This window comes from Lutra lutra, chromosome 12 (assembly GCF_902655055.1).
Source record: "Lutra lutra chromosome 12, mLutLut1.2, whole genome shotgun sequence".
Taxonomy (NCBI): domain Eukaryota; kingdom Metazoa; phylum Chordata; class Mammalia; order Carnivora; family Mustelidae; genus Lutra; species Lutra lutra.
Window position 1 is genome coordinate 82851470 of NC_062289.1, and position 19484 is coordinate 82870953.

General features: G+C 58.5%; 1 protein-coding gene across 28 annotated transcripts in view; it reads left to right on the top strand.

Moving 5' to 3' along the window:
- Positions 1–19484, top strand: part of NCOR2 (nuclear receptor corepressor 2) — a 208505-nt gene that overhangs the window by 95235 nt on the left and 93786 nt on the right. For all 28 annotated transcript variants that reach the window (XM_047697890.1, XM_047697898.1, XM_047697897.1 and 25 more), the window contains 2 exons: positions 5442–5494; positions 14813–14879. In XM_047697890.1, the coding sequence (XP_047553846.1) occupies positions 5442–5494; positions 14813–14879 (120 nt within the window). The remainder of the gene's footprint in view (positions 1–5441; positions 5495–14812; positions 14880–19484) is intronic.

The window sequence follows — 19484 nt, forward strand, 5'->3', positions numbered from 1 at the left end:
TTCATCTGTTTAAATCAATGCGTACAGTTAAGCGCTTTTTAGTATATTCACGGATGTGCACGACATCTCCAAGTCAACTGTGGAATGTCGCACCGTCTCAAACAGAACTCCATGTCCCTGACTGTCACGTCCTTATCTTTCTATCCCTGCCCTCCCCCAACCTGCCACTACTCATTGACCTTCTGTGTCTGCGGACTCGCCTGCTGGGGTGTGCGTATCAATGGACCCACACACGGCGTGGCCTCTCGTGTGTGGTTTCTTTCACTCCGCGTACGTTCTCGGGGTTCGTCTGTGCTGTGGCAGGTGTCAGGACGTCACCCGTCTTTAGGGCTGGATAGTATTCCATTGTGTGGGTAGAGCACATCTGTTCACCCGTTGGGGCATCGACAGACATGAGGAGCTGTCGTGCGTGGCTGTGAATGTGACCAGAGGAGTCCCCGTGTGGGCATCAGACGGGTCCCATTGCTGTTGGGTGTACTTGCGGGACTGGAAGTGGTGGGTCACGGTCGCTCTGCGTGTAGCCTCTTGAGGAATTGCCAGACTGTTTTCGCAAGCTGGGTATCGTTTCCATCCCCATCAGTAAGCTCCTCCTTGCCTCGGTTTCCCCTCTTGTCAACAGGGGTGGCAGGACCAGAGGTGGCAGCCAGCCATTTCCAGACCTGGTGGCTCTCTCTCCCCGCTCCTGACCTGATGAGTACCAGGGGCCTTCTGAGTAGGGGTAGTGGGTGGAGGGTGCTGTGTCCGGATGCCTGAGGGATGCCCAGGGTCAGGCTGCCCTCCCAGCAAGGGTGGAGAGCCCCCATCCCTGTCCTTGCCCAGCAGCCTCCCCCCAAGCTAAGTGCTCAGGGAAGCAGGGTCAGCCTCCCTGTGAGTGGGGCAGGGCGTCTGTGGGGCTCACAATCCAAGTGATTCTTTTGTGGGTCTAAACAGGGTGAGAGGATTGTCCCCTGCTTGGGGGGTCTCAGAGCGGAGACCCCCTGAAGGCTGGTGGCACAGGAGGCCGAGGTCCGGAGTGTCTGGTGTGTTTGGTGGCTGCTGGCTGTCAACTGGAGCCTCTTGAAGTCGGTAGCTTCTTTGCTTGATGGCCTTTGGGGGTGCTATGAGGGGACCCACTGTCACAGGGCACCTGCTTCATGTTTGGCCTTGTGGAGGGGTCACTGTCCCATTTTCTAGATGAGGCTTGGGGAGGGCAGTGCCCTGTCCAGGGTCACACAGCCGGGGGTGGGGCGGGGAGGTGTGCTGAGCTTGTGGGATTGTGGCCAGCCGGGGTCTACCCTCGGTCTTGGTCACCAAAAGGTCCCAGTAGCCTGAGGTGTCCTCCAAGGAGAGGCAGCTGATAGGTGTACTTCACGGAGGACCTGGTGCTACTGGCACCTGCGTCCAGGGAGCACTTAGCCCGGGGAGAGCCTGCTGGGCCTCAGGGACAAGGATGGGTGCTCTCCGCCCCCGCTGGGAGGGCAGCCAAGGCCTAGGGGAAGTTTGCTCCAGAAAGCAGGCGCACAGCACGGGCTGGGCCGAGTGTATGCCTCCCCTTCATCCCAGGCCCCCGGGGATCCGGGACGATCGGGGATCCGGGGATCCAAGGCCTGGCCTGGGGGAGGGGCTCTGGAGGGAGGGTGTGGGCCACTGCAGCCCCCTGCCCCCCCCGCAGCTTTGAGTCATCGGTTTCCTTCCTGTTCAGAGGTACTATTTTAAGAACGTGGTGTCACCAGAGGGTTGAGGACCAGGGCTGACACTTCATTTTCTCAGCAGCTCGGTCCACCTGGGGCTGCCGGCTGTTCCTGGCCACCATGCCAGCTGGCTGGAGTCAGGCCCGAAGGAGACCCCCCCTTCCTTGTCCCGGAGACCGGCTCTGCTTCCTTGTCATTTCTGCTTTTCCGGCCTTGCGTTTGCAGCCTCGCGCGTCCCCTGCGTGGCGCTCTCCGTCTGCCCTCCAGATTGTTAGGGCAGCGTCCCCATCCTCTGAGGAGGAGACAGAGGCGTGGGGTGGGGGCAAGAGACAGGCCCAGGGTCCCCAGCCGGGGCGGGGCACCTTCCCAGGGGGACCTTAGCCTTCCACCTATAAGAGGAAGAGCTTCCCTCTTGGTCGTTATGTCCCCTGACCGGGGCTGGAGCCTGTGAGGTCAGGAGGGGTACAGGAAAGCCAGTGTAGGTGTGAGTCAGGCGAAGGTCACCTTGGGGCCGCCATAGTGGGACTTGTCTCTTGGGACACAGGGCCTTGTGCAGCTACCCCTGCGGGTGGCCAGAAGGGGTGTCAGGGAGACTCCCTCGGGCCCTGCCTTACCCCAGCAGTGTACCTGCCACGGACGGGCCATGGACCCTCTGACCATCCCACTCGGGCCTTCCAAAGGGGCTGCCCTGGGGGCCTGTCACCATGGTAACGGACCTCCTCCCCTGTGCTCTGGGCCCAGACACTTCCTTCCCTCCCAGGACTCAGTTTACCTTGAAGAGTGCTCAGTGAGTGCCTCCTTGGGGGAGAGCCCCCATGCTTAGAGGCGGCGAGCCCCACAGTGTTCTCTGGATTCTTCTGTGCCTCTTACTGGGGGTCCACTGTGTCGCAAGAGCCAGGCTGCTCTGTCCCCACCTTCCCTGGCAGGGCAGGTGGCCACAGGTGAAGGAGGGTTTGGCAAGTCACAGGCTGCCTGTGACCCCTGCTCTCAGAAGCCCACCTCCCCTTTTCTGGCCCATCCTATTATGTAGAGATAGTCCCTGCTCCCCGGCCATCACTCACTCCCTAGGATCTCCCATCGGTGGTCCTTCAGGCCCTCCTGACCTCAGCCTGTGGAGACATTGCTGTCTGCCATCTTTAAAACCAAAACAACACAAATCGATCACCAAGTCTGACGTTTCCTGGGCTCTACAAAGGTTCTGTGAGGTAGTTCCTACTTGCTCTGTGCCCATTTTCCAGGTGGGAAGACTGAGGCCCAGAGTGTGGCCCACACGTGTCCGAGGTCACACAGCCAGCGAGGGAGGCACCATCTCTGAAATCGGGGTGTCTGTTCATTCCTGGAAACCAAACCTCTGGGCCAAGCCCCCTCCTACCCGGCCTGTGTTGTATGGGCACAAGGAATCACAAAGGAGCTAACGTAGAGTCACCTGGGGTTAAACACGCATGTTTAGTGCTTTGAAATTTGGCGTGGGGGAGTCTTTGTAGGGCCCCTTGCTGTTCTCAGGTGAGTGCTGCCAGCCTTCTGCTCTAATGCCCTGCCCCGCCCCCCGCTGAGACACTCACTGTGGGCTCTGTAGTTGCCTGCCCGCTCCAGCCCGGGGTGGGGTTCAGACCTCCCTGCTGCCAGCTGAGCCCCTTGGAAGTGCAGCCTGACCCAGTGTGGGGAGAGCTGGCCTGTACCAGCCGTGGGTCACGTATCTGTCTCTGGCGGGGATAGCTGAGCTTGGAGCCTGGAATCGGCCAAGCCCCGTGGTCGGTTGTCATGGAAGGAATCTGAGGGACCCCAGGAGAGAGGTGACGTCGTCATCAGCCAAGGCTTGTGCAGTGCCCGATCTGTCGGCCTGTGACTGCCCCGGGGCTGCCTGTGGCCCCTCCTTGAGGACCCCGCCCTGCCTGCAGAGGGCAAGAGACCTGGTCCTGCAGACAGAGCAGGGTGAGTGAGCCCTGCAGCCTTGCTGCTCGAGGTGGTCCCCATCGGCTGGTATCATCAGGATGCCGGTGGGTATTGGGAGCTGTATCCAGCCCCGCACCCAGGGAGAAGTACAGGGCAGAGACCGATGGGCTCTTTTCATTCGCCCTGGGGCCCTGTCCCGAGGCTGCCCCTGTCCCGTGTGAGCCCTCACACTCTGTACCTGGGTCTTCTACTACATTTGTGCATGGCTGCCCTGGAGGGCTCCTGCTGCGTGTGCGGGGGTGTGTGGGGACGGCAAGGGAGAGGATCACACACGCACACACATGGGCATGGGCACGGAGGAAGACACCCAGAGAGGACGCAGGCAGAGACCGGGAGCGGACCTCTGCCTCCAGGGCCAAAGGGAGATGGCAGTTCTAGTTGTAGCTCATTTCCTCCCAGCTATGGGCACGTATTTTAACCTTTCAGGGACTTGCTTTTCTCCTCCATAAAGTGGGGATGATAACTGTGTCAGCCCCTGCTGGGTCACAAACCAGCTCCGAATTCCGTGGCTTAAAACAAGGACCGTTCCCTGTTTCCCGTGAGTGCTGGAGGCAGCCGGGCATTTCTGTGGATTCCGCTCTCCGCTGGGCAGTGGGCTGGCGGCCGGGCTGGAGCTCCTGTGCTCTGTGTCCTCTCGGCCTCCAGCACGCCGGGCCACGCGTGTTCCCTCACGGGGAGCAGGCGGACAGGAGAGGAAGAAGAAAGGCAGACGTGCGCTGTCCAGACTCAGCTTTCATGTCTGCAGGCGTTTCACTGGCCACAAGCAGGGCGGTGGCTGGGTGCAGGAGGCAGGACAGATTGGGGTCGTTCATACGTTATTGTGCCCCGACGGTGACAGTAAAGACACGGACACTCTGGGGCATTTCCGTCTGCCAGGCGCTGGGCTGAGAGCTCCGCGTGCGCTGCCTCCTCTGAGCTGACGACTCTGCATTGAGCCTCATCTACAGATGGGCCCCCGGGGCCCGGGAGGCTGACGTGACTCACCGGACACACGCGGCTGGAGAGTGGCAGAGCCGCTCTGGACGCCCAGGCCAGGCCCCTGGCCAGGAGAGGCGCGGTGGCTGGCTGTGGCTGCTGTCCTTCCCCTCGCACACACTGGCTGTCAGTTGTGGGCCTGGGGCCCTCCTGGCTGCTGGGCACCATTCCTGCCGTGCACAAGCCCTCCTCTGCCTCTTCTTCCTCCTGGTGGGGGACGTGTAGCTTGCTCCTGACGTAATACTGTGATGAGCTGTGCCATCTCCTGGCGGGACACGGTGCCCGAAGCTTCTCTGGCATCTGCAGGAGGGGAGGTGGCCACAGGGCACATGTGACTTTGTTCCCCAACAGGTGCGTCATCGCCACTCTCCAGAGCGTGTGCGCCCAGCTACGAGGCCCTGGCTGTCGCGAGCCTTCCTGTCCTCCCTCACCCTTGCGAATGCGCGGCAGTGTTGGGCCCTTTCCTCTGCGAGGCAGCGGGGGCCGCGTGGCATATCACGGTGTTTCGGACGTGGAGAAGTTGAGCCACTCTCCAGGCCGAGACACAGTGGACACCCAGGCCAGCCCTGCCCGGTGCCCTGCAGAGGAACCGTGGTGGCCTTGGTTGGGGCAGGGGCGGGGTGTCAGGTCACCCACAGCTGTGCCCAGAGGGTTACAGCCCGTTCCCGGCTGGGGCCGGTCTGGGTCCCCGTGTTCTGTTTTATGCCTGCTGGCGGCCGCTTCCCACCCCAGCGCACCGTTCCCTGGAGCCGGGGCCTGGGGCGCTGGGGCTGAAGTTGCTCGGGACGGCAGTGCGGCCCCCAGGCCTGGCCCTGAAGTGCTTTCCTCTCTCTTCCTCTGCAGCCCTTGTACAACCAGCCCTCCGACACCCGGCAGTATCATGAGAACATCAAAATGTGAGTACTCGTGGGCAGCCGTGCAGACGCGTGGCAGGTGGGGGGACAGGCCATCTGGCCTTGGGGATCTGGGCTGGGATGTGGGTTCTCAGTTCCCAACAGGGCTCCCAGGCAGGGCCAAGTGTCAGAGGAAAGGGCAGGAGGGGGCAGTTTGGGCAAGAATTCTGGGCCAGGTAGGGCTGATGTTGGGGTCAGAGCAGGCCTGGGGCAGGGAGGGGCAGAGGGAGGTGCTTGGTCCCACGAAGCACTGGGACGCAGGCCTTCAGTTGGGGAGTGCCGTGAGGACACTGCATGCACGGCTCTGGGGACAGCGAGGTGGAGGCCTGTGAAGCCTCATCCCATGGGGGAGGCAGAAGCTGTTTTTGGTGGAAAGCAAGGTCAAGATGATTGTGTGAGGGGTTGGCCCTGGGTCAAGTGGGGCCCTGTGATTTGGGCTCTGATGTAAGCATATTTGGGAGTGTCCCCTTGTCTGCCCAGTGTGCAGCAGCTGTGAGCAGTAATCCAGCCATGGAGACTTTCGGGGTGGCCGGTATGTTATATCCCAATAATGGGTCTTTTCCCAGACAGATGCTTGGAGTGAAGAAATATCAGTTAACTGCCACATGTAGTTGGTGTGGGCTGAGCTGGCATAACGGGGCAAGAGGCTTGTGCTCTAGGCTGGTGGCTTCCTGTCTTCAAGCTGGGAGGGAGGTGCTGGAGATGTGGCTACCAGAAGAGGGCTGGCTTTGGGGGAGGGGGAAGAATGCATTAATGGGAGCATAGCCTCCTTGGCTGAGGAGGGGATAATACCTCATGCTGTTATCCAGGAGCCCAAAAGGTAAAAGAGGCTGCAGAGCTTGCCCCTTGAGGGACACGCATCTGTGGGCATTTGGTGGTGCTAGGTTAGAGGCAGACTGTTTGGGATGGGTTTGAACTGTTCAAGGTTCGTCATGGGGAGAGGGTGCAGGCGTCTTTGTGTGACCTCGGAGGGCAGCACTTAGCTTGTCCAGTGGGCAGTCCAGCCCGGACTGATTGTCTGAGCTCCCCAGGGGTGGATTTGCAGGGTGTACATTGCAGTAGTGAGCTCCCCATCCCTGGAGGCATGCAAACTTCACAGTAGTTTTTGAATATCTGCTGGTGTTGGTCTGGTTGACAGGGAAGTCCCTTCTTTTGTAGTTTCTGGACTTGCATGACTGGTCCAAGCTCTGGTGACCGAAGTGGCCACCCCCTTGCAGCTCACAGGGACTGACGGAGCAACCTAGAAAATCTCTTGTTGCCGGTGAGGTCGTTGGCCTGTGTGGGCTCAGGAGCACCTGCTAGGGCTGCCTTACCTGAGGCTGCTGGTGAGCCACTGTCTGCCTGTGGCTGGCCGGGGCTGCAGAGTGGCCTCTGTTTTGGGGGGTCACTGGGATAGCACTAGGGTTCCGTGTCTGCTGTGGCCTGTGTCTTGTGTGGCCCGTAGGTGTGTCTGCTGCCCAGGCACCAAGTCCCCCTTGACTCAACTCGGTTCATGTTCCAGTCTCTTCTCAGCTTCCTGGGACCTGCCTTCCCTGGGGCCACGGCTCAGGTGTTTTCATCTGAGCCGGGCGGCCGGAAGCACTCCCTCGTTCATTCATTTATTCGCTCAACACGCATTTATTGGACACCTACTGTGTGCCATAGGACTTGGGGATTCAGCTGTGAGCAAACCAAAGGCCCACGTTTTATCAAGCTTTATCTAGCAGTGGAGACAGGAAGTGAGTTAAATAAACAAGAAGATGATGAAAAGTGTTGTGCTCACCCAGCTGTCTGAAGCTGTCTGGGCTCTGATACACCCAGTCGCGTTTTCCCTTTCGGCATAACAATTTCTGTAGTAATGTCATTGTACTGAAATCTCGCACGCGTTGTTCACTAGAAAGTGAGTAATATTTGAAGCTGAATAATGTGGGTGATTTCCTTTTGTAAAAACAGCTGTAAAATCCCAAACAAGAGAGGAAAAAGGTGTCCACACGAATAGTATTCACAGATAAGACGCTGCCACTTCTCTGTTTAAGTAGAATAAAGCTCTGAACTTGCCGAAACCAGTGCCCTGTTTTTGCACATAGCCCCCCTCCCCAGTCTTCTTCAGAAAGGGCTCTGGTCTCCTAGAGCACATTCTGACTAAGCAGGTGACTCCTTGGTGAAATGTGTTCGATTCCAAATCACAGAGGGACACGTTGAAGTTTAAAACGTAGAGATGAATAATTTTAAGATATCTTACGTAAGTGGTGAATTCTATGTTAGAAAAATGTATCTATCTGTAAGCAAATTGTTTGAACTGATCTATCCTTAGAATTTTGATCTCGTTCCTAGTTTCCCATGAAAAGCCCAATAAGTTCTGTATTTTTTATCTCAATGCGGTCATCCATAAATCAGTGCAGTCATTCACTTTAAAGAATGTGTTGCAGGGGTGCCTGGTCGTGATCTCAGGGTCATGAGATTGAGCCCTGTGTCAGGCTCTGTGCCGGGGTTGGAGCCTACTTAAGATTCTCTTTCTTTCTCTCCGCAACCCCCCCAGCTTGCACTCTCTCTCTCTCTCTCATTAAAAAAAAGAGACTCCTATGCAGTGACAGATGTGGTGGGAGAGAAAAGGAGGGTGGCTTCAGCCAAGGGATCAGGGCTGGACCTGACACTGTGGGGGGCTCTTGGGGGCTGAGCGGCAGCTGGCTGTGTGGGCCTCCCTGGCAAGTGCAATAGGCAGTGCAAAGGCCCTGGGGCTGGACTGAGCTAGTGAGATCACAGAGAAGGCCAGCATGGCCCCTGGGGTAGGTGAGGGAGGGAAGGTGCCAGGCGGATCACCCAGGGCTGAGGAGGAGTTCGGGTCATATTATTTATGTGTGAAGGGAGGCCTGATGAGGTTTACACCGGGAAGTGAGGTGTTGAGTTTTTGCTTTCAAAGCTCACTCTGGTGGCTGCGGAGAGAAAGGACTAGTGGTTGAGAGACCTTGGTGGAGGTGGCCATAGCCATCCAGGCAAGCAGCGGCGGGCCCAGGTGCTGTGCAAGCGGTCAGGGGTGTGGTGTGGAAGGGAAGTCCCGTGGTTAAAAAGGTCAGGGGCCGGGGCAGCTGTGGGGATAGTGAAATCCGAGGTGGATGCCGGTGTTGAGGGGCTAGTGAGGGTATGAGCATCTGGCCCTGTGGCTAGCCACTTACTCTCCGTGCCTCGGTTTCCTCATCTGTCAGGCAGGAATAAGAGTAGTTCCTGGCTTTGACGGTTGCTGAGGATTCCACGAGTTAACCCTCTCTGACGTGCCGAGTTCAGTGTCAGGCACGTGGGAAGCAGTCTGTGGTTTCTCTTCTTCTCACTCTCTTGTCCATGTATTCTTGTCCTTTGTTCATCCAACAAACATCTACTGAGCGCTCGCTCTGTGCTAGGCCCTGTTGCGGGCCCTGGAGACACAGGAGCAGATGGGGCCTGACACTGTGATCTGGTGACAGCTTGGTAAGGACAGTGAGAGATCGGGCTGGGTGGCGGGGCCCTGTCCCCCCCGCAGCCCATTCTGTCCCCCTCCCTCCTGCTTCTGTCACTGGGCCAGGTGGGAGGTTATCCCCTCCCCAGGGACCTTGCCCTGTCACTTTTAATGTCCCCATGTGCGTGTGCTGCGGCTGCACAGTTAATTTCACGCTTGACTTCCTGCTGCGCTGGCAATTTCAGACGTGTCCACGTCACCTGTACCCACCTCTGCTGCTCTCCCTCTGCCACCTGCGTCGTGGGGAGGTGTGGGGGCGGCTGCCCGGGATCTCAGCCCCACGTCTCAGGCTCTGAGGAGCAGGGGAAGGGGCCAGGGCAACCCCAGGCGGACTAAACGGGCACTCCGCCGGAGGGACTGGTGCAGAACCTGGCGTTCCCTGAAGGGTCTGGGGTTGGTGCCCGGGGACAGATACCGCTCCTGTGTGCTCTGCCGTGGCTGACCCTTTCCCTGCTACGCCCCCTCTGGTGTCCCAACCCAGCCACTGGCCTTGCTCCTCTTACCTTCCCGGGGCCTGGAAGCCTGCTGGTTCCCGGGGTTCTCTCTGTCCCCTGCTTTTCTTGTCTTGATGTCCGATGTCTTCCTTCCTCCTACCTCCCTTGGGGGTTGTCTGACTGGAGCTGTCAGCCCTGGAGCTGTGCAGGTGGAAAGGGCCCCGGGGACCAGGTTGCTGGGGCAGGTTTTTGTGTTCTTGCCCTCGAGGTTCAGAGATGTTAAGGAACCTCGCTAGGGTCATCCAGCCAAACTCCTAGGCCAACCGGATCTGCACACCCACCCTATTATCTCTCCTGGGTCTCCAGTCTGAGCCTGGCCCTTGCTAGCCTGGTGACCCTGGGCAAGTCACTTGGTTTGTCCATAAGCGGTTGCAGACCATCAGCTCGGACAGGTTCTTCTCGAGGGGCTCAGGGTCGCGCTCAGGCAGGCTTCCTCCATCTACTCTTCCCCAGCAGTTGGGGGTCCGGCTCTCCCTGAAAGCCTCTCCTCACGCCCTCTAAATCCACCATCCCCTTCACTCCCCTGGAACTCAGTGATCTCATTTCCTTCTGCCCGCCTATTGCTCTGCTTCCCCCGAGCCTCAGCTCGAAGCCCTCTTCTTCCAGGAAGCCTCCCCTGATTGCCCTGTTTTCTTCCTGTTTTCGAACCCTGTAGGTCCCAGGGCCTGGCCAGACTCTCCTTGGATGTCCACAGTCTCCAGCCCCTTATCGCTCCCTCCTCGTTTTTGCGTCTCCTCCCAGGTCCAGCACCAGATGACGAGGCTTGGGTTTCCTCACAGGTTGTGGTTTTATAAACTCTGACTTCTCCCGGAGATGAGAGCTTTCCTCCGGATCCCCTATAAATGCCTCTATTGGCAAGCTCATCATGTTGCTGGTTTGCCAGCCCTTCTAGAGCCCTCTTATTAGAGACTGTGTTCCCTTTTTGCCAGAAAAAAGATCACAGCAGAAAAGATTTGTCTGCTGTAAGCTATTTGCATCTCTGATACCAAAACATTTCTTGGGACAAAATAAACACTCCAAGAATGTTGGCCAGAAAAATGTTGAACAAGTGGACACCCTAAGCCAGATGTCTAGGGGATTGTGACCAGACGCATGCCCGCGGGGCCGAGAGGGAAAGGTAGGGTGGGGAAGGGCTGGCGGGGAGGTAGTAGGGAGTGGGGGGGACTGTGGCGAATGGTGAGCTCATCGTCCTTGTAAAGCGGTGGTCCGGCCTCAGTCCCCAGCCTGTGGCCGTGAGGGGCTGTGCCAGACTGCCTGATCTTTTCAGAGAAACTTTACGTTCAGCTTTTTATGCAGCAGCTTCTGGTTTTCAATACTGGCAGCAACTTCAGACTTTTTATAAAGCATGGCCGTCCAAACACAGCGCTCTCACGGGCGGGCTCCGCCAGGTGGACTATGCCTGTTTGCAACCTGCCGACTCGACATTTGTCCTCTTTGGTAGTCCGTGGCTGCCTCTGGGCACCAGGCGTAGTGCTTGCTTTGGAAGGAAAGTCGGATCTGCCGGGGAGAACTACTGCCCGTGAGACTGTGTCCTTGCCGTGGCTTTCCCAGGGTCCGCTTGGTCAGCTTACCCCAAAGCGAGCGGCTGGAGACCGCAGCGGCTTAGCCTGTCCCAGCCCTGGAGGCCAGCAGTCGGGCCTGAAGGGGAGCCGGGGCCCTGGTCTCTCCAGGGAAGGAGGCTTCCGAGCCTTTCCCAGCTTCTGCTTTTGGCTGGCTTCCCGGGCGTCCCTTGGCGTGTAGACACTCCGCGGTCTCCTCGGTCTCCTCGTGTCATCCTGCCTGTGTGTCCTCTTCCACGTCCATGCTTCACCTTTGTATAAGGACGCCCTCCTCATGACTGCGTGCTAGCTCGATGACCTCTGTGAAGACCCGGTTTCAAATCGGCTTGTTTTCTGAGAAATGGGGGAGGTTTGGGACTCCCAGCATCATGGAGCCCCCACACGTTCTAAAGTCGCTGTATTTGGTCTCACTATGGCATTTCAACACAGATCCTGACCCGGTTTTTAAAATTTATTTAAAAATAGCTAGATTTAGGGGCACCTGGGGGGCTCAGTCGGTTAAGCGTCCGACTGTTGATTTCTGCTCAGGTCATGGTCTCAGGGTCATGAGATCGAACCCCATGTCGGGCTCCCTGCCCAGTGTGGAGTCTGCTTGAGATTCTCTCTCTCCCTCTATCCCTCCCTCTGCTTAGGCACTTTCCCCTTCTGTCCAAATAAATAAATAAAATCTTTTTTTTTTAAGCCGGATTTACAGAAGAATGGCCAAGATAATACAGAGAATTTCCTGTATATCCTCTACCCAGGGTCCCCTAACAGGAACATTTTACGGAAGTGAGGCTGCTCTCCTCAGAACTGAGTGACCGTGGGACAGTGCTCTGTGCCAACCCAGAGACTTTCTGTGGGTTTTTCTAGTTTTTCCACTTAGATCTGTTTTCTGGTCCGGGCTCTGATGGCCAATTTCCGATTTGCACTTTGTCCCCGTTTTCCCTCGATGTTCCTGACCCTTTTGAAGAGTTGCGGTCAGGGGTTTGGTAGAATGTCCCTCGGTTTGGGTTTGCCTGGTGCTTTCTCACGAAGGGGCCGGGCGTGGATGTGGGGGAAGAGCCCCACAGAGGAGAGGAGCCGCCCTCCCCTCCGGTGCCCGTTGGGCGCGAGGCCGGCTGTCTTGCTCTGCTGTGCTCCGGGCTTTGGGAGCGCGTCACGGATCTGGCCTGCGTCCCCTGCAGGGGCAACATCACGGAATTTGTGGCCACGAGTCACAAATGCCTAGTGACCATTTGGGGGAATAGACTTTGACGCGATGCACATGTCCTGTTTTTCCTCCACGTGTGGCCGAGTCTTGTGTGGTTCCCACGTGGGTCTCCCTGCAGCAGCTCGGGCTGGGGTGTTCCTGTGGGGGGTTTTCCGTCCCCCACCTTCATGGTATGTGTACTAATTGGAATTCTGTAAGGCACATTTGCTCTTTCTTCCTTGTTTTTCAACTCAGTCATTTATTTCCATCCGCGCAGACTCGTGGATGTTTATTCCGGTCTTTGGCTCACAGTCTAGCGCCCGCCAGCCTTCTTTTGGTGCTTAGGCCCTCCTGGCTTCGGCAGTCCCCCACTCAGGCTAGGTCTTGCATCCCTCTGATCTTTTAATTTTTTTTTTTTCTTCTTTTTAGCCCCTCTTTTCTTAAAGATGCTCTGGGCTCTCCTTATGTATTCCCACCCCAGCTCTGGGATCCGCCACCCCTCCAGAGAGAAATGGCTTTCTTGTTGGAGAAGCATGTGAGGAACCGAGACCTCGGAGCTCCCGGGCTCGCTGCCTTGGGCTGTCCTTGCTTCTCCGCCTTCTCAGCTCCATCCGTCCTTTTAAAAGCCCAGACCCCTCGCTCTGCCCAGACCAGGGCCCCGTGCAGCCGGCCCTGCCAGCCTCGCGCCTCTCCTCCCTCCTGCCCCCCTGCTCTTGCCCGCTGCTCTCCAGCCACACGGGCCTTCTGTGTGTCCTTCAAGGACTCGGAGTGTTCCGACCCCCGGGCCTTTGAACTTGCAGTCTTCTGCCTGGAGCGCCCTTCCCTGTGCTTCTCTCCACCGCTGGGTCCTTCTGCTGATCTGGATCGTGTGCGGGGCCCTCTCTGAGACTTTCTGCACCACTGCATCTAAAATAGCTACACCCACACCCTCCTGCCCAGGCACTAGCCCACTAGTCTCTGAATCTGGGATTATCTGGATGACCTTGCTGATTGTCTGTGGGACCCCTCCACGCATCACCTCTGCAAGGGCCGGGAACTCTGCTCAAGGCTGTGTCCTCAGAGCCTAGAAGAGTGCCTGCAATTAGGTGCTCAGTAATCAGCAGCTAAATAACCGAGGACACGAGCACATGATGTCACTGTGCCCCCTTTTCAGATGGGGGTGTTGAGGCCTGGAGGCCCTCTGAAGTTGCTGAAACACCTCGTCATGGAACGACGTGTTCTCTTCTCAGCCTGTGTGACTGAGGACCCCCGTGCACACCCTGTTGGGAACAGGGCGGGGGAGGCTGATGTCGGTGGGGAGGCCCCGGCTAACTTGAGGCCAGGATGACCCTGGGAGGCAGGGATCCCCTCCCTGCCGATCCTGGAAATGGCGTGGTGTATCCTTGTCAGGAGTCAGAGAGTGGACAAGGATTGAACCTTGCTGGGGTCCGTGGGGGGCTCCAGAGAGAGGGTGCTGCCCACATTTTTGCTGTGGCCTTTCCCTCCTAATTAAGAGGGACCGTGCTGGCCTGTTAGTGTCCTTGGACTTGAGACCGTGTAGTGAGTATGCCAACCTCCTGCTGGAGGTCACTGGGGGTCAGGAGATGCTTGTTCACCGGGGATAGCGGTGTGGTGGCAGACCTAAGGACAGCTGGGCCTGGCAGTGGGGCCTTCCAAGGTGGTGGTGTCTGTCTGCAGGGCCAGGAGGCTGAAGAGAGTGACTGTCCATGGGGTGCCTGTGTTGGGTTGTTTCCAACTCCTTTAGCCCCCATGAGGCGTGTGCAGGGGGAATTTTGCCTGTCCATCAGGGCCCACCACCTCCCAAGGTTAGGGTCCTAGGTGGCCCTTGGAAACTCCGAGAGGCTGGTTGGGGTATGGTTTTTTAGCTTCTTGTGGGGTTTGGACACCACTGAGACCATGAGGAAGTCGGAGCACCCCTCCCCAGAGATGCTGGGTGCCACTGCACACCTGGGTCGGGGTGAGTAACTCCTGGGTCTCCCCAGGCTTCTGAGGTCTACCTGATGCCCCCAGGCCCACCCAGGTATCGACAATAGCACTCACTAGTGTGTGGAGGCCGTGGGGAGGGGCTGAGGGAAAGGAGACCTGAGGGGTCCTGCCTCGCCAGCCGCTACCCACCCATGCTGCCCTACTTAAGGGACCTCTGCCTGGCACAGGTCTGAGGAGCCCGGAGGCCATTGTGTGCAGCTTGGTTGGAGCCGGCCGGCAGACACCTGTCTCTGGGTGGGGTGGCCGCCGTGCTTAGGGTCTTGGTTTGTCTGGCTCACGTTCCTGGTCTTAGCCTGCGGATGTTTCTCTGCGGTTGGTTTTCCAGAAGGGCTCCGGGGCCTGTGTGGACGGCAGCTGGGGAGGGCGGGAAGCACTGACACCTTACCCCCCTGGGAGCCCCTCTTCTGCACACTGTGCTCACTCAGTCTGAATGTGGGTGGGGGCCCCTCATTGGGGGAGAAGAGGGACACACATTGGCCATTCATGGCTCCCTCTGGGGAGCTACGGGCATCTCTTAGCTCCCTGAGAGCCAATGCAGGGGTCAGCTTAGGTCTTGCTGTCAGGAAACAGCTCAATGAAGGACAGGCTGTCTGAAACCCTGTGTTACTGACCTGCCCCGTGTGCTCTTTTCCTTCCACTTAGAAACCAGGCGATGCGGAAGAAGCTAATCTTATACTTTAAGAGGAGGAACCACGCTCGGAAACAATGGGTAAGCCGTCACTGGAGCCCCCCGGCCACTCCCCTGGGCCAGGCTTCCTGGGCAGTCCAGGCTGTCCGGGCCACTTCAGGCCGTGCCCACGGGACCTCCTGGCCTGCAGCTGTCTCTGCTGCGCATCTAGGCCACGGAGAAAGGCCAGGGTCAGCAGGGCAAACGGGAAGAGGTAGCAGCTGCTACAGTGAGGCCAGGGCTCGGGGCTCAGCTGCCCCAGGATGCCCAGGGCCTGGAATTCTGCCGCTCCTTTTCCAGCCTGGAAAGGGAGAGAGAGCGGTATGTTGGCCTGGGAGGCTGGTTGCTTGTCAGAGGACCCGTGGGCTTTCCAGGCCAGAAGAAAGAGGTTTGTTGGAAGAGGTGAGGCTGGGGTGGGCCATGTGCTGGCGGCGGCTGTGGGGAGCTCCCTCAAGGGATGAGGTTTCCCCGCATCCAGGGAGGCCCCTCGCTGGCTCCAGTAGCAGCGGCTGCGTCATGAGTCAGGGGTGCGACTCCTGCATCAGGCCATGTGCTCTGGGCTCTCATCTGGGAAACGGGCCCAAGGTGGAGAGAGAGTGTGTGAGGGAACACATGCAGCTGGGGGTCAGGGTGGCTGATTCACTGGGGGGCGGGGGAGGACCCAGCGAGGAAGGGGAAGTCACTCATTAGACTCTTTGCCGTGAGGGAAGGGTCGGCTCAGATGAGCTGAAGCAGTACAGGAATTTGTGGCTGGAAAGGTCCTTCAGGTGGAGTTCAGGAGTGGTTTGATCCTGTTTTACCTTCCTTTCTAGGCAGTTTTTTTTGAACTCTGTATGTCAGCACATTGACAGACCGGTTTCTCTGTGGGACCTGAATTCCTGCGGCAGACCTGAGTCTTGTAGAGCCAGAGGGAGGGCTGTCCGTCCTTGGACCACCTCCCCAAAGCTCTGATTGGACCATTTGAAGGCCTGGTCCCTCTGAACCCACCCTGCTCAGGCTCCAGACCTCACTTGGGTCCCGGAAGAGAGGAGACACTTCTGGCACAGACGCTGGGTGGCTGGGAAGCTGGCGGGTGGCACTTGGACCCCAGAGGTCCATGGGGTGAGAAGTGGTGGGCTCCTTGCCTTTCCTTTCTCAACTTCCTCAGACTCCTGGATTCACTGGATAGTGACCAGAGGTGGAATGGATGGGGCTCTTGAAAGTGGGCATCACATCTTATTCATTGAGCTCAATATAGAGCCAGGATCTGCTGTGAGCCTGGTACAGTGGCTGAGCAGAGGAGACACAGTGAGAAGTGCTGTGTGGAGGGACACCCTGCATGTCCTGGGGGGTGAACTCAGTACAAAAGTGGGAATGACAAGGAAGGACCAGCTGTGTGGAAATCTGGAGTATTAGGCAGAGGGCATAGCAAGTGCAAAGGCCCTGTGGTTGGAACTAGCTTGGGTAGGACAGCATAGACTGCAGTAGGCAAGTCTGGAGTGCCGTGCCTGAGTTCGGGGTCACAGTTGACGTGAATGGGATGGGAGCCAGGTCACGATCACTTAGACACACTTGCCTCCAACCGGGATGGAGCATTCAGCTTTTATTTCAAATGCTGTGGGACTCTTAATTTATTCTTTTAAGTGTGTTCTCAGTAAACAGTGTGAGGTCCTTATTATGAGAATATTCAGTCCAACAGGAAATTTAAGAGAATATAGTAAACACCTATATTCCCACTGTGTAGAATCGGTCATGGCTGACCCTTCTTTGCTGAGGGTGTGTGCGTGTGTGTGCATGTGTTCCCGTGCAAGTATGAACATTGCTGTCGTCGAACTGGTAGGAAGTAGGTGCAGGCACTCGGACCCTTCTCCCTAATGGCCCTGCACCCATCTCCTGAGAGGACAGGAAGTGCTCTCATTGCCACACTGAGGAGCGAGCAGCTGTTCCCTGCGATCTTCCAGCCTCGGCCACATTCATGTCCCCCGTGGCCCTGTCTGGGAATGAGGTTTATTTTGGGCAGGAGGAAGAAACTCTAATGTACACTTTAGAAGGATCCGTGTAGTCACTTGGGGGTCCCTTGAGAGGGTGGAGGGAATGTGGGCTTATTTAAAGATAGAGGAATCGCAGACTAAAAAGAAATTTGGGGTAGCTCTGAGGCCAGGCTGAGACCATCTTAAGAGAGGTCCTTCGTGAAGCTGTAGTGGGAGGGCATTTGGAATGACCTCGTTCTTGTTCTTCTGTAATGAGCCCAGAGCCCCTGATGCATTATTTTCAGTAAGGATGGGGAGGGTCTTGGTCCAAATGCCCCCCCCGACCTCAGATCTGTATGGCCTCTCCCTACCGTGTGCCAGCCCCCACTCAAACTGGGGATCCCCACTCCTTAGATGTTCCGGGGACCACAGGTCAGCTGTCCACAGTGCCCGCACTCCTGCCTTGCCAAGAGAGCCAAGGCTTTGCCCCCAAAGGGACACGAACATGAACCTCCTGGGTTACCCTGCCCTTCCCTGGGAAGCTGAGCCCAGCCCCCTGGGAAGCCAGACTTGGGGGTGAGGGTGGGGGTGAGGCCATGCTGTGGGTACAGGGGCTCAGGTTCACAGCCTGCGGAGTGTGATCTGGGGAGTGCTCTCTCGCCCCTGGCCTTACTTCTCCTCCTCATCGAAATGGGGCTGGGGGCAGGGCGTTTGAGACACGTACTTGCTGCGGGAGGGTTGAGAGCAATCGTGGTGAAGGGGGTGCGTGTGACAGCTGTGGGGGACTTGCAGGGAGGGTCAGCTGGGGACAGTGCCCCGCACGGAGGATGGGGTCCGTGTTTCCTGAGGCTGCTCTACATGACCACAAGCCAAGCCACTGAAGAGAACAGGAATGAGTTCTCTGATGGCTCCTGAGGCCGGAAGTCCAAAGTCAAGGTGTGGGCAAGGGTGCTCCCGTCAGAGGCCGTAGGGTGGATCTCGGCTGCCTCTCCCAGTCCCTGGGGCCCCGGCATCCCTGTGCCGTGGCCGCGTCACTCTGGTGTCAGCCTCTGTAGGCACAGGGCCGTCTCCCCATCTCTGCTCTCACGTGGCACGTGACTGCATGGCTCAGAGCTCCGCCGTGGCCGCGTCACTCTGGTGTCAGCCTCTGTAGGCACAGGGCCGTCTCCCCATCTCTGCTCTCACGTGGCACGTGACTGCATGGCTCAGAGCTCCCCCTAATCCAGGACAGCCTCATCTCGGGTGCTGGGTCAAATAAGGTCAAATAATCTACAGATTGGGGGTCCGCCGTGGCCACTGGCTTGTTTTCAGCACAGTCTGTCTTCCGCGTTCCCGGGCTTGTCCCCACCCGCCCTGTCATTTGCGCGCTTTCCGAGCCAGCGGAAGATTTGCTCACCCTCTGCCATCCGCTGCAGCCCCGAGTCTCCCTGCCTTCGCGCCGGGGCTTTCCCAGACCTGCCCCAGCGCCCCTGACTTGCTTCTGCAGCCTGAGCGCCGGCTAAGCAGGGGCAGACAGAGTTGCCGCCTGTCACCTCACGAACATGCTGCAGGGGAGGCCGGGAGCCCCGGGGCTCAGGAGGGCCGGTGCGGAGAGCAGGTTCTGCGAGCCCCTATGGCGGAGCCCTGCAGGGTGGCTGCGGGCGGTCGTGCCTGCCCTGCGGGTCGGGAGGTGACCGCAGAGGCCGGCCCCCCTGGCCAGCTGGCTCCCGCTGCCCTTCTCTGACACCAGCCTCCTCCCCCCATCCCTTGGTCTGAGACCGCCTTCCCCAGTGTTGAGGGAGCCCCTTCTCCCCTCGCCTCCCCCGCCGCGCCCAGCAGGGCAGGAGGGTTTCAAATCTTGGTGCTGCTGGGCGTCTGGGGCAGGTCATTCGGCTTCAGCCCTCGGGTCCCTCCTCTGTTCGGTGAGGGATTTCCACCCACCTCATGGGGTTGCTGAGTGAGAGGCCGCACACGGCGTGCTCGGGGTGACACCAGGCTTGCAGTGGGCCTGCGGTCACTGAGGGATGGAAAGAGAACAGCCGTGTGCGTCGGACTCAGAACGGCTCACAAAGCCACAGCAACGAGAGCAGCGTGGTAGTGGCATAAGGACCAACCCGAGCCCTGTGGGACAGACGGGAGGAGCTCAGAGTAAGCCCTCACACCTGTGGCCGGGGTCTTTCACAAGAGGCCGGATCCGAATCCACTCGGAGAGAAAGCCTGGTCTCCGCTTTCTCGGAGAGAAAGCCTGCTCAGAAAGCACTGAGCAAACGGTGCTGGGACGGCAGGTCCCCACGTGCCCGGAGTGTGCCGGGACCGCCACCTCCCGGAGCTGAAGCAGACACCAACTCAGAGTCAGCCAAAGGCCTGAATGTAAGAACTGAAACTAACCCCGCTCAGGAGAAACACAGCGGTGACACCTCGTGACCTCGGGTTCGGCCGTGGGCTCTTGGGTATGACACCAAAAGTGCCAGCGGCAAGGGGACGAGCAGGTGCATCAGACGTCGTCAGTCCGTCGGCCGTGGCTGCCGGGACCCTGGCACCCGCTCCGCACCAAGTGACGCCCGCTGGGCGGCTGAGTCCCACCTGGATGACAGGGGTGCTAGTCGTGGCCCGAGCAGTGTCTGGGTGGGTCTGCCCGCAGGAGGCACTCTGCTCTGTGCCCGGCGTGGGGCTCAGGAACGTTCAGCCAGTGTCGGGGTGGGGGCGGGGCTGGTGAGGG